The sequence below is a fragment of the Brachycentrus maculatus genome, unplaced genomic scaffold (genome assembly GCF_059751285.1).
Source record: "Brachycentrus maculatus isolate JH-2025_06_01 unplaced genomic scaffold, ASM5975128v1 h1tg000050l, whole genome shotgun sequence".
Taxonomy (NCBI): Eukaryota; Metazoa; Arthropoda; class Insecta; order Trichoptera; family Brachycentridae; genus Brachycentrus; species Brachycentrus maculatus.
In genome coordinates, this window is record NW_028280804.1 from 1,573,049 (window position 1) to 1,587,260 (window position 14,212).

Sequence of the window (14,212 nt, forward strand, 5' to 3'; positions counted from 1 at the left end):
AGTTAGTTAGGCAATGCAATAAAAAATATGTATCACGTAAAAATATTAATAAATAACAAAAACAAAACCAAAATGTCCCAAGAACTAGAAAAATATACACTTGTGGATATCATTGTTTATTTTTATGTAATAATAGAAAATATTTTTAAATTATATTTATATCATACAAATATAAAAAATATACATAAAAAGTATTGCAAGGACAGAATTATCACCGTCGCATCGGTCGGGGATAACATTACACCATGTAACAAAAAATATATATGTATACGTATTCTACGTATACGTATTATACGTATTGTCCGCCTCCGTAGTATAATGGTCAGCACGCTCGGCTACCGTTCTGGAGGTCCCGGGTTCGATTCCCAAGGGGGGTAAAATAAATATAAGTGATTTTTTCACTGTGATATTTATTCAAAACCATGGACTGGTACCTGAAGCGGAGGGCTGATCACCTTTCCTTCGTGTATAAACGATCAAGATAACACTGTGTTTATATGACACAGTGCCCTATGCACCATTGTGGTGCGGATAAGGGTTTTATTATATACGTATTCTATAGTAAATAATGACTGAAAATCTATCCTCAAATATAAATATGGTAATTACTTAACTCGTATAACCCATATTACTTAAGTTATATATAATAATTTGAATAACGGTTATTTAAAGTTGAATGTTTGAAACATTAATAATTGTCGTGATCGTTAATTATTTCATTTTATTTTGTAACCGATTTATCTTTCCGTAAATAAGCCCTTAATTATTATTTACCTATATATCATGTTTCTACTGCAAAACTTGTTTTCCCAATATACTTTTGTATATAAAGAATCTTTGCAATATTGTCCTAAGGGGTTTAAATGGTCTGTTAATTTTTCAGATTGAACTTTTTTTCTTCTTTTTTAATACACCACATTATGGTAAAATTTGTTTAACTTGAACGTGAGAAATAATTTTGCGTAAGTGGGGTACATTTTCAAATTCGCATAGTCGCAGTATTGCTAAGACATTTTCTATGTTGCATCAGAGCAATCAATCGCCAGTTTTCCGAATGAAATATTTGAAGTCATCTTTACCACGCATCTGTAAAAAATGGTAGAAACAAATTGAAATAAATCAATTATAGACTTTTCCAACTTCTTCGTTCCTTCGGTAGACTGAATGCAGTCGAAATGCGTTCTCTCAAAAGAATGTGTGACAAAAGGATGTATGATAGATGTCCGAATAGATGGAAGGAATACAAAGCTGAGACAAGCATTATAGATAAAATTAAGAAAGGTGGGTTGAGATGGTTTGGACATGTAGAACGAATGAGTGAGGAAAGAACGGTAAAACAAATTTATGAGGCGAATGTAATTGGAAAAAGGAGCAGAGGAGGACCGAGAAAAACTTGGCACGATCATATATGCCAAACACTTGTAAGCGGTCAGGTTTGGAGTCGAAACAATTGGCGGGTATGTATGATTCTTCGCCTCTTCCACGTCCATCTTCCATGAACGTGGAAGAGGCGAAGGATGTTTGCAAAGACAGAGTGGTGTGGCGTTCTATTCTCTCTGCCTACCCCTGCGGGGAAGCGGCGTGATGGTTAGTTAGTTTTTCGTTCCGTCGGCGTTTGCTTTGCAAATATTTACTAGACATCCGCGGTAAAGAATTACATTTCTCGAGTACTACATACAAAATATTATTTTCGCTCCAATCTGAGACCTATATTTTCACACCTTCAAAATAACTCGTCAAATATTTGTAAAGACGTATTATTATAATGTATGTTTCAAATCATTCCGGTTGTTAGTATGAAACACTGCTCGCTGTTATGGGTGGTGTGTAATACAATACTATTTTGTAATATTACAATAATGGACGACGACATTTGACAACAGATCAAAACAGGTGTAACATGTTTATAATTAAAATTAAAATGTATGAATTTAAATATTGGTCGAATTTAAATTAATTAATACACGATAGCCTTGGTAACTCTCCATTATTTTCAAGATCGACTACAAATTCGTGTAGTTTAATTACAACAATTAAAAATGTCGCGGAAGGTATTTAAATTACGCAAGTAATTTTTTGATTAATTTAAAATATAAATATGTATTTTTTTCTTTACGCGTTTTATTTTAAAACGGAATGTTACGCGGGTAATGTTACCTTCTCACTCCACGGAAATACACGTTTAAACTAAATGAAGCCATATTTGTGAGTTGAGCTGATGTTATTACATTTTCTGTTCAGTTTGAAATAACACTTTTCCGTTTATAATTCAGTTCTCGTGTCTACATCGATTTGTTTTTCATTTTAAAGCTTTCGATTCAAGCTCGAGTTACATTTTTCTTTGTGTGAATGTTCAATGTTTCGAATTCATATAACGGTTGCCTGGTATTCCTTTATTTTTGAAGTCGGTTGACAGCGAGCGCCTAATGTTGCCACGTGAAGTGAAATAATAATTTATTTTTCAGTTATACGTACTTAGCAATTCGTTCAGGCAATAACAATAACAATAATTATTAAACGTGATCTCTTAGTGCGTGCATAATTAAAAATGTTTGGGAATAAACAAGACTCCAAGCGTTGGTACAGGGAAAAAGAAAGAGGAAGAAATATATATAAAAAGTATGTAAATTATTATTTTTAATATTAGTATAAAGATAAATAACATAATTCTGGAGAGTTAATTAAATTTCGTCCGCCTCCGTAGTGTAATGGTCAGCACGCTCGGCTACCGTTCTGGAGGTCCCGGGTTCGATTCCCAAGGGGGGTAAAATAAATATAAGTGATTTTTTCACTGTAATATTTATTCAATATCACCCTGGACTGGTACCTGAAGCGGAGGGCTGATCACCTTTCCTTCATGTGTAAACGATTAAGATAACACTGCGTTAATATGACACAGTGCCCTATGCACCATTGGGGTGCGGATAAGGGTTTTATTATTTTTATTAAATAAATTTATTTAAAAAAAAGCTGTCAAAATAATGCCAAGTTATTAAACGATTTCCAATGTTTTTTTTGTTTTTGTGTAAATTAATGATTATTGACCTCTGTATTTTAGTGGTTTGTATATTTGGCCACCATGCATTAGACACTGGGTTCCCTTCCAGTTAAGGTTAACTCCCAGCGTTGTCAGCTAAGAAATATCTTTGAACCATTTTTTCAATAGTTATGTTTCCCGGACTGAAGTTACAGCGAATAAATAGATAATGTGAAAGTATGCACTTTAGATAACTTTTACTTTGCTTCTAGAATTTTTTCTCTCCACTTGGGCATTTTGAAACCGATCAGTATTGTCAGTAAGTTAATGGTACTGAATATAAAATGAATAAATATTTGTTTGTTTTCAACCGGATAAAAGTTAAAGATACACTACGAAGTAAAAATTTTATCTTCTGTATGAAATTCCAGAATTCCGGAGTCATACCTTGTCTTATTTAATTTACAATCAAGATATTACTGCATTATTCAGATGCATTTCCCTTATTACCGTGTAGTGGGCAAGGAAAAGGTTGATGACGGATGCTTTTGTTGAAATAAAGAATAGTTTCATATAGTTTGTAAGGTTTAATACTATTTACTATGAATGTGTCACCTATGAATCCAATTAAATGTTTTGCTTTATGCGTGGTGTTTTGTATAGTATACGATGATATTACGACTTACGAAGCATTAAAGGGAGGAGGGGTATTGAATATTTTGCTAGTGACTAATACGTAGAATAACTCATCAGTGTGATGGCTGTCGTCTGAATGAAAGCGTTGCATGGATAGCAATCAAGACATAATTAACTGTACCACCATTAAATCGGAGGGTTTTTATATTATTTTAAAATTCGCCATTTTTTTAAACGTAACGAAATTTATTTATCTTTATCTAGAGCATCGTGGTAATAATGTATTATCGTCTCCTTTTATTTAATAAAAAAAGATGATTTATAGGTATATATAACACGATTATTTTAATGATAACATAAAGTGATTTTTGATATAACAGGAACCAACCAAGAAATTTCGGTCGAAATTTCATATCCCATTTATTGCTATTTTGTTTTCAGTGTTCGTATTTTTTTAGAAGGGTAGGTTAATAGTTGTTTAATTTTGTGTTTGAATTGTTCACAGGGCAGCCGAGGAGAAAAAGTCGGTAGTCGGGAGCATGGCGGATGAATTGGACGACAGACACCAGCAATTGGACGAACATGATTTCGTGCCACATTTCCAGAGAGTCTCCATTAGTGGGGAAGACACTTCCGGGGTAAGTTCTTAATTCTTTTGAAGAGATTGATGAAAAAAAACATAGACAAGATTTTTTAAAATATTAGAATTATTGTTTATTTGTACGTTAACATAGGTAGGTACTATTGTTGATAATTCTACAACGATTCTTTGTTTCAAAATAGTCGTTCAATTTTAAAATTAGATCACGGAAAAATCGCGGGAAAACTCGTTCACTAAGAAGCAAATGTTGATCCGCCGCGCGTCGAGTTAGTCTATATTTTAAAAAAATGACCACATTATTTTGAGTGTGTCTAAATCTTTATTCACAAATTCTGGGTTATGCCCCGCATAGGAGTTTTTTAAATAAATAAAAAATCAATATTAAATTTATATCTTAGAAAAGATGGATTATTGTATAATGATAAGAGAATATAGAATTATTTATAGGGCTTACGACCAGTGAATGATTGGTGATTACTTTACACACTGTAACATTCACCATTCTAAGTTTTCTACTTTTGATTTAAATCAAAGATTTTTTGAAAGATCAAATTGTTTTTTGTTAATAAATCAATAAATTATTAGGTAAGTATTGTAGTATATAACCAACACACTTTCTTTCTACAACAATTATTTGCTTGAATGATGAATAGTTTGTAAGAAATCAAAATATTACGATTAAATACTGATAAAGTCATTTTCTAAAGAGTAAATAAAATAATTCGATTAAGTAGATACTATAATTTCAAAATTTTAAAGCAATGGGTAAATTTTTATTATGAAAATATTATAGTTCGAAATTCGAAAATTAAAAGTTTATAATTAGATCGGGAAAATCGCGGCAAAACTCAATTCATGAAAAATTTCAGTAAAACGTTAACGAATTTCATGGGTATTATTTAAAAATAATTTTCGACGATTTCAAATTTTAAAATATCGTCCATTTTGGAATATGCTATCTTTGCACGATCCGATGTGCTTACGGCTAATATACATACATTTCCCTATACAAATTAGCTGGCCACATTACTATTAGACGGATTAATATGGGTTGATAAGGATATTCCACGTCACATTTGTCATTGAGAACACAATTGGAGTGTTCTTTGTACTCTGTATTAGGTAGAATTAGTAGTTCTAATGGGAATCGGATCCATTCACGATATTTCTATTATCCTGTTAACTAAACATAAGCTGGTTTCAACAACAAAGGGATTATTTTATGAATAACGTAATTATCATACAGATATTAGACATTCATTACTATCTGCAGTGCAATATTATATATTATTATTATATATTATAGGAACGGGTTAGTATAGGCATGGGGAACCTGCGGCCTATTTGGCTATTCTAGTGCGGCCTTTTGACTGATGCCAATTTTTGTAAATAGGCATTTTTCCATATTTTTTAAAATTGCATTTTTAACAATTTATATTGTGATATAATAAAAATATTTAGTTTATAGGGGGGGTGTCAAAGTTTTCTTTACTGCGGCCTCATGTTGAAGCAGATAAGTGAATGTGGTCTTTTGAAATAGAAAGGTTCCCCATGCCTGGGTTAGTAACACGCATAACTACATATGATGGAAGCATAATACATTTCGCCCACTCCTTTCAAGAACGTCATAAATCAAAAAACTTGATTTTTCAGGAGAACGTTTTTAAAGTTTAAAAATATAATACAATGTATTAAAAACAAATATCAAGCCACTTATTGAACTTTTTACTGTACAATAGATCTTTTTAGGTAAAACCTGAAGGTTTTTTCTCCATTTGAAAAATATTAAGTATATTTAAAAAAATAGTTAAACAATACCTTTTCTTCAAAATACAAAAACAACACTTTCTCCCCTGTAGTGGGTAAATATTAAGTTAAAAATATGCCGCTTTTGCTGGGATATAGTACATTTTCTGGACATTCCGAAAGTATGCACAGCTTAAAATTGTCGATTTTTGATTTATGACGTTCTTGAAAGGAGTGAGCGATTTGTGAGGCTAATCTATTATTTGCGACTAGCTGTACCCAGCCACGCGTTGCTTTGGCTCGGTCTGGTCAAATGGAAAAGAAATAAAATAGAAATCTCACATTTCTAATATGTATTATTTTATAAAGTAATAAAAGTATTAAAAATCTATGAAACAACAATACAATCGAAAATTCGAAAACGGGGCCATTCGAAAATTCGCCAGGATAAATTTGAGAAAAAATGTAAGAAATCATATCGAAATTTAATGGCGATATTTTTTTGTTTACATATAAATTCCCATTAATCTCACTACTAGAATAAATTAGTAATAACAGTATAGTGCCGGCTCGCTAATCCGAACGCTCCGTAATCCGAATGATTTCGAAGTAAAAGAATTTCTTATTAATTATGGTTCCTCGTATTATTCCAAGTTATTGAAGTAATCGATAAAGGGACTTCTTATACAGTCATATTCATTCAGTGCCGAAATAAATATTTAAAATAGATAGCATTTTCACAAACCAAAATTTCCCTTTTCTCTCTCAATTTTCTCAAAACAGTCAGTAATCCGAACGACCTATTGCACGATTTACATTCGGATTATCGAGCTGACGATAATAGGTAATGGTATGTTTTTAGATGGGAGTTGCATTTACGTACAAGGCCTTGCTCATTATGTACAAGGTTTATAGATCGTTGAGGGAATTTTTATTTCTTAAAAAAAATGTTTTATATTAATCTGTGTTGGGGACAGGAGGAATAATCTAGTTTGGGCCATTTAGGAACTGTCAGCATTTGCTCATTGCTAGGAGGAAACCACGTAAAATTTCTCAGGAGAAGCCGGTCTGTTGGCTGTCGTTAGCGGACCTTCCGTTCCACTAGAAGAGGGTTCGGCATTTTGTGTCCTAGCTTGGTACAGTAAAACCTCTATCCATCGTTTCTAAAGGGACCTATTAAAATAAACCATGAATGCGGGAAAACAATTGATGCGGGATTAAGAAGTCAATACACAACAAGATACAATCGAGTAAAGATACCGTCCTCCCAATCTGCATAATAATGGTTAGGTTAAAATTCTAAGCAGACTACAAATTTTAGATGCAAATAAATGTTTTTATTTAACAGAACCAAAAAAATATTTATGTTTTTTGCATTCTAAATAATCTTTGATAGACATTTGTTTTTGACTTTTTTGTTTCCATAAATCAATAGTATACTTTGGGCTTTGCAAATATTATTTCGGCATCAGTTATTGAATGTGCGTAGTAGAAAGCTTTTAATTTTTAAAAGAGTGTGCATGCTTCTGAAAATAAAAGTACCTACAGGCAGCGGCTCCTCTTCATCAATATCGACCTCTGCTGTATCTGTCAACCTTAAGTCACGCAAGCTTTATATAGTTTCTATACCACACGTTGGGATATTGTCGTCAATTGTAACAAAATTGAGAAGAATGCAAAAAAACAGACAAAATATGTTAAATGTGCGGCGTGATTCAAACGATCAATGCGGCAAAATGGTAGATAGAAACGATCGATGCGATCTATCTTGTATGAAATGAATTCGGGATAGGAGAATTAAACGACACATCCGGGAAAACGATTATTCGAGGAACGATAGATAGAGGTTTCACTGTATATGGTATTATGGCAATGGTCCGGTTTGGTGCAGGTGCCCCTGGAGGACCTGCAGGAGGCGTCCGGGCTGCTCGTGCAGGCGCTGGAGACGCGGCGCCGCTACATGGCCGTGTCGCACCAGAACTTCCCCAACATGACGGCGCGCTTCCTGCGCACGCTCGACACGGCCGAGCAGACGCTGGCCAACGGCCACGTCGAGGAGGTGCACGACGACAAGATGACCATCGAAGGTAACCTAACCTAACCTAACCTTAACCAACCCCAACCTAACCTTACCTTACCCTACCTTAAGTCATGTCGACATCTCGACATGGGTCAGCAAGAATATGGGAGTCTGGGTATTTACAGGACTGTTAAGTGAAGTAACATTCACCGTGTGTGGTACAACGGTAAGCGTGTTTAGCTACCATGCTCGAGGCCCCGGGTTTTATTCCTAGAGGGGGAAGGGTGATCCTGATAGTTGTAATCTATCTTTTCCTAGCTATTGTTCCATCAAAAATTAACTTTTATTTATTATTAAACCATTTATCCAACAAATTCAAAATTCTGAAACTTGTAACATATTAATCTGATAGAAATCGACCCTGAATGTTGTAAACTTACCTTTCTTAAACTATTTATACAGTAAAAGACAAGCTTAATTAAATCTTGTAACCTTTCTTCACATAATTTTTTATAATAGAATCAATCCTGAATCTTTTCACTTGCATTTTTCCAAACTATCTATCTACTTTAAATCAACATTGAATCTTGTAACTTCATCTTTTATTAAGTACATTTTTATCCAACAAAATTTAACCATATATCCCGTTGTCTACCCTGTGCTTGTCCAATAAGAATCCACCCTGAACTTTAAAAACAATAATACCTTTGTTAAGATAGTAAAAATAAAATCTTAATTCTTGCGACATAAACTCACTCAACTTTTTTCTCATAAAAAAAGAGTTCTGAGTTTACCTGACTACTTAATCCTATTTTTATTTTGTATGTTGGTTTTTATAATTTAAAAAAGTCTGATGAAACAAGAAATTCATATAAACAATTCATATAAATATTGTAATATTGAGTATGTTACCTACCTTTGTACCTGAACTCTTATCTCTCTTGTTGTAATGTAATTTTGGCTGAGCTGGTTAGTTAACCTTCAACGTTACCAATTAGCTTTAATAACCTTACCTAACCCACCCTTTGTGTATTCTTCCCGTTACATCTTTCTTGAATGTCAACTCCTATTGTTTAAAATATTCTTTCTATATTGGAACGATTCAACAATTTTATCACCTAAGACACCTATTTTAGTTTGAAATTCATTTGTGTCAAGTACACATACAAATAAATAAATAAATTCAACAAATGTGCAGGTGACGATTCTTCCGTAGAAGAAATTTCCAGCTCCACTATCTTCCTTTTATATGGTAACAGTATCCTACCCCGTAATAACCTCACGTATCCAATCACACTTGTAACAATATTATTATGTAGGTATGTATTTTCTTGTATTTCAATAAAGTGGATTTGTGCACATTTCGTATGCCGTAGCCACAAAGTCTAATCTTACAATTAGCTATATACATGATTATTTACTAGCCTTCATACATGATTATTCACTAGCCTTTCCTATACAATTTGTGAATGTCATGGACCATCTTGGACCAGAATGGACCATTTTGTTCCTTCAAGTCACATGATTTTGAACACAACTTTCTGAAATTATGATTCTGTATGGAAAATATATTCATTGCAAACTAAAACTGATCCTTGAAATTCATTAATCTTTATTGAAAGGAATTCAAACTAAATTATTTTCTGTTTTCTACCAAATGTTTTTTTTTCACCGTTCAACAGTCATTTTAATAATAAAATATATATAAGTATATCACTTTTATTATGTGGCTACGAAACAAACAGTGAAGTAGGTATGAGATTCAATGTATTGTTTTCTTAACAGAAAAAATATTCCATATAGTATTTGAAGACATTGCAAGAAAAATCACAATTGATTTTAATAAACCACTTAATAACAACAACAGAAATCTTGTACAATATTTGAGTAGATATATTCTTTACCTCACTTTTATAATTGAAAGTCATTTTCACTTTCTTGAAATGCTTTGTATTTTGACTAACACAGCATTTTGTAGATACATAATATTATATTATTTATTGAATTTGTGTAGATTCTTCATTTCATTTCGTATAGGTAACTTGCTTATTGAAATTTTTGTAATTGAAATTGATCTGTATCCATAAATAGCTATCATCGTTTCGTCGATTCACTGAGTTTCATTCTCATAAGGCTTTGTAAAGTACATGTTTGTTAAAATTGCAGATGTTTTCATTCCCAAATTATCATTAAAAATTAAATACCTTAATTTTTAAAGTTTAATGTTACTAAAGTTTTCTTCCGTTAATTTAGATTTGATTAAAGACCTAAATTTATATGATATTAATTTGATTTATTTCTCGTTTTTCGTAAATTTAGTGTTCTAAATTTTAGAGACTGCATTTTACAGTAGGTAAAGTTTATTGTTTTATTCTCAGAGTTATATTCCAATTTTGCATAATTCAAGTCATGACAAATTCAGTTTTGTTCCGTAAGTGAACAATCCCCACATCATTTGGGTATTCTGCCTAGCATTATAATACCTATTTAGTTTTCATTAAACAATTGTTTGACAGTAAAATCGACAGTGAAAGAGGAATTGCTATGTTTAGGAAAAGTAAGCCGCTCAGTTGGGTTATACTAACAGACGGGAAGAATTTTTAAAATTTGACCAATATTGGTTGGCCCAAGTATTTTTAGTTAAATATTCAATTGATCACATGGTTTATATATGTATTTAATGCATTTTAGATCACCCTGTTCACGTGCCGGCATCAGAGGGAGATCCGTGGGACTGTCCGACACCCCCGAGTAAAAATTATATTATGAAAGCCGTTAAGGGAGTGTTCCAAGTGTATGCCAATGAAGAAGACCTCAATAATGATAAACCCTTGGACTACCCATACATAAAGTTACCACAGTTCGTTCAAGACATGAATATCCTCTGCAGCATGATAGCTGATGGACCCCTGTAAGTTTGATAATCACTTATCATTTGAAATGTTTAAATGTTAACCTAAACTAACTGATGATATTCAAAATATTTTAAACTCGAAAGACCAATTTCTGGGTATTGTCTTTAAATATTTAAATATGCATTAACCAGTTCCTATTTTAGCCAAGGAGTTTGCAATGTAATGTTGAGCCCGAGTGTTGTTCGGGAATATCGTATTCCGACTTCTCGGTATTGATTTGTTGAGCCAAATATATTTATGTATTTTTATTTATTGACCAACCCGAGTGGTGTTCGGCCAGTCTTGTTAGTGACGATTTCTTGCACCGTCTAATTTTCTCGCCAAAATTTGACTGTTAAGTGGTTAAAAAAATGCTCTGAAACATTGAAAACTTTTTTTTTCCAGAGATATCCATTACCATTTCTTCATATTTATGTTGCCATAACCTTTCATTTCTCTTTCAGAAAATCATTCTGCTACCGTCGCTTGAGTTATTTGTCATCCAAGTTCCAACTGCATGTCTTACTTAACGAGTTGAGAGAATTGGCCTCACAAAAAGCTGTTCCACATAGAGATTTCTATAACATAAGGTTAGTTCTTACTCCATTTTATTAAATTAACACATTGTTTGTGAGAAATACTTAAGTGTCTTTTATATACTGTTGGTAGAGAGTGGGATACACTTATTTTTGGTGGACCGTGAGAGAGGCCAAATAACATTGTATTGATCGGAATCGGGTTTGCGGTTACCAGTAAAAAAACCTCCCAACAATAATGTGTTCAGTATATGTACTAATTATTTACATTATTTGTCTATTATGCATTAATAAAGTTATATCAAAAGTATTCATCTTATTTTCTCATTTCATTAGAAAAGTGGACACTCACATCCACGCAGCATCATGCATGAACCAGAAGCATCTCCTCCGCTTCATCAAGAAGACTTTGAAGAATCACGCAGATGAGGTGGTGACTTGTCAGCGAGGTACTCCCATGACCCTGAAGGAGGTCTTCCAGTCCATGAATCTCACCACCTACGACCTAACAGTTGACATGCTGGATGTACATGCGGTGAGTACTCATTCTCACTCTATACTTTGGGATATTCATTATATTGGTATATAACAGGAAGATATTTGACACTGATAATTGATTTATTTCATAAATGTCTGTATTGTTACAGGATCGTAACACATTTCACAGATTTGACAAGTTCAACGCCAAATATAATCCGATAGGAGAGAGTAGGCTGAGAGAGGTATTCCTCAAGACTGATAATGACCTTAACGGGAAATATTTTGCAAGGATTATAAAGGTGAGTAATCGACTAGGTCAACATGCACAGTGTTAATATGTATTAAAGTATTTCGAATTATTATAACATTGACTTGAAATATTTTATACTAGGAAGTGGCGGCGGATCTGGAAGAAAGTAAATACCAAAACTCGGAGCTGAGGCTTTCAATTTACGGCAAAAATGCTTCAGAGTGGAAAAAGTTGGCCAAATGGGCTATTGACTATAATGTTTACTCTGACAATGTCCGCTGGCTAATACAGATTCCTCGACTCTAGTGAGTAAAAGTACCGACTACATATTATGACCATGTATTTAAAAACTCTCCTTGAATGTTAATAATTAATTTATTTTATTATATAATATATAATTATATTTAAAAATTTCACATAAATGGTGTAATTATTATTTTTATTTAATTTATTTAATATAGTTAATTTTTTTATACAATTTAATACAATTTCTATATATTTCTACTTAATACAATCTTATAATTATAGTTGCACTGACCCTCTCTAAATGAGAGACTGAGCTCTTGTGCTTGGAGAGGGACTTCTTTCTTCTTTTTTGATAGTATCATGTTCTGCGTTTAAAAAAAAATATTACTGGGGAACATATATTTTTATGCAGTGCGAGGGAGTTATCTTGTTTAGTTTTCTATTGTATAGTCTGTATAAGTTTAAAGTGTTCGCTAAATCTTATTTTTAGAGTGTTTGTGTCTTTTATATTTTTAATTTCTAAAGGGAGCTAGGGCTGTTGAATTTTTTAATCCTAAGTATATGAAATTTAATGTTTGTATAAATTATTTCAGTGATATCTTCAAGCTAAACAAGATGATGGATAATTTCCAAGAGATTCTGAACAACATATTCTTGCCTTTGTTTGAAGCAACTAACAACCCTGAGGCACACCCAGAATTGCACAAGTTTTTGCAGGTATCGTATTCCTCATTTACATTCTCATCAATATTCGGTAAAAATAATATGTTTAAGGTAAGAATAAGAAAGTGCATTAAAAATTTAATATTTTCTGTCAACAGTATGTGATCGGGTTCGACTCTGTGGATGACGAGAGTAAGCCGGAGAACCCACTATTCGATAAAGACGTTCCAACACCAGATCAGTGGAATGATATTGAGAATCCTCCATATGCCTACTACCAATACTACATGTACGCCAACATGACAGTCCTGAATCATTTCAGAAAGTAAGTTCCCAATACTATGCTGAAAAAGTTTTTAATAGTAATTCACCAACAACAATAAAAAAGTTTACTTTACAGCCTTATGAATAAATAAAACACACAAAACAGGGTTTGTTTCAATTTAATTAATACATTTGGTGCTTACATTATCGTGCGATGAATTGATGCCAAAAGGTGGGAAAAAGAGTATCATTGTTCTAATACCTAATCGCAAATACCTAAGCGACTTATACGAAGACATGGGCTGCTCGACGTATGAGGAGCTGAAGAGGACTTCCGAAACTAGGCGAGAATGGCGAAAGAGATGTAATCTGTTGCTACAGACCAATCCGCAGGATTGAGACCAGAGAGAGAGAGAGATGAATACTTTATTTTGACAAATGGGTTCCGGCTAGCATAATTTTTTCTTTCGACAACCCTACGGTTTCCTAAACATTTTAAATACATATTACAATAGTGGACATTAAATTATAAAGTACAGTATTTTTTTTATTCTTCCGACACGTGAAAAATAATTTGTATTCATTGTGAGCTATCAATACGTTTGTTTGTCAAAGTGTTCATTATTTTTCTATATGTGCATGACTATTTTTTTCTCAGGGAGATGGGTATGAATACATTTGTGCACAGACCTCATTGCGGTGAAGCTGGTCCGGTTCAACATTTAGTCTGCGGCTTCATGATGGCTGAAAACATATCTCACGGCCTCCTACTCAGAAAGGTAACAGTGGATTTTTATTTATTTATTCTGGTCCCTAAAGGGGAGTGTGAGCCTCTATGCTTCCCGGAAGACCACCAAAGAGATGGAAGGATAGCTTGACGTTAACATCACAGGAAGAGT

At 33.1% G+C, this 14,212-nt stretch overlaps 1 protein-coding gene across 9 annotated transcripts in view; it reads left to right on the top strand.

Moving 5' to 3' along the window:
* The window catches only part of AMPdeam (AMP deaminase), a 41,995-nt gene that overhangs the window by 22,993 nt on the left and 4,790 nt on the right, over positions 1-14,212 (top strand). For all 9 annotated transcript variants that reach the window (XM_088277845.1, XM_088277849.1, XM_088277850.1 and 6 more), the window contains 10 exons: positions 4,119-4,251; positions 7,852-8,047; positions 10,672-10,891; positions 11,339-11,464; positions 11,747-11,945; positions 12,058-12,189; positions 12,282-12,445; positions 12,980-13,103; positions 13,208-13,374; positions 13,972-14,092. In XM_088277845.1, coding sequence (XP_088133971.1) covers positions 4,119-4,251; positions 7,852-8,047; positions 10,672-10,891; positions 11,339-11,464; positions 11,747-11,945; positions 12,058-12,189; positions 12,282-12,445; positions 12,980-13,103; positions 13,208-13,374; positions 13,972-14,092 — 1,582 coding nt within the window. The remainder of the gene's footprint in view (positions 1-4,118; positions 4,252-7,851; positions 8,048-10,671; positions 10,892-11,338; positions 11,465-11,746; positions 11,946-12,057; positions 12,190-12,281; positions 12,446-12,979; positions 13,104-13,207; positions 13,375-13,971; positions 14,093-14,212) is intronic.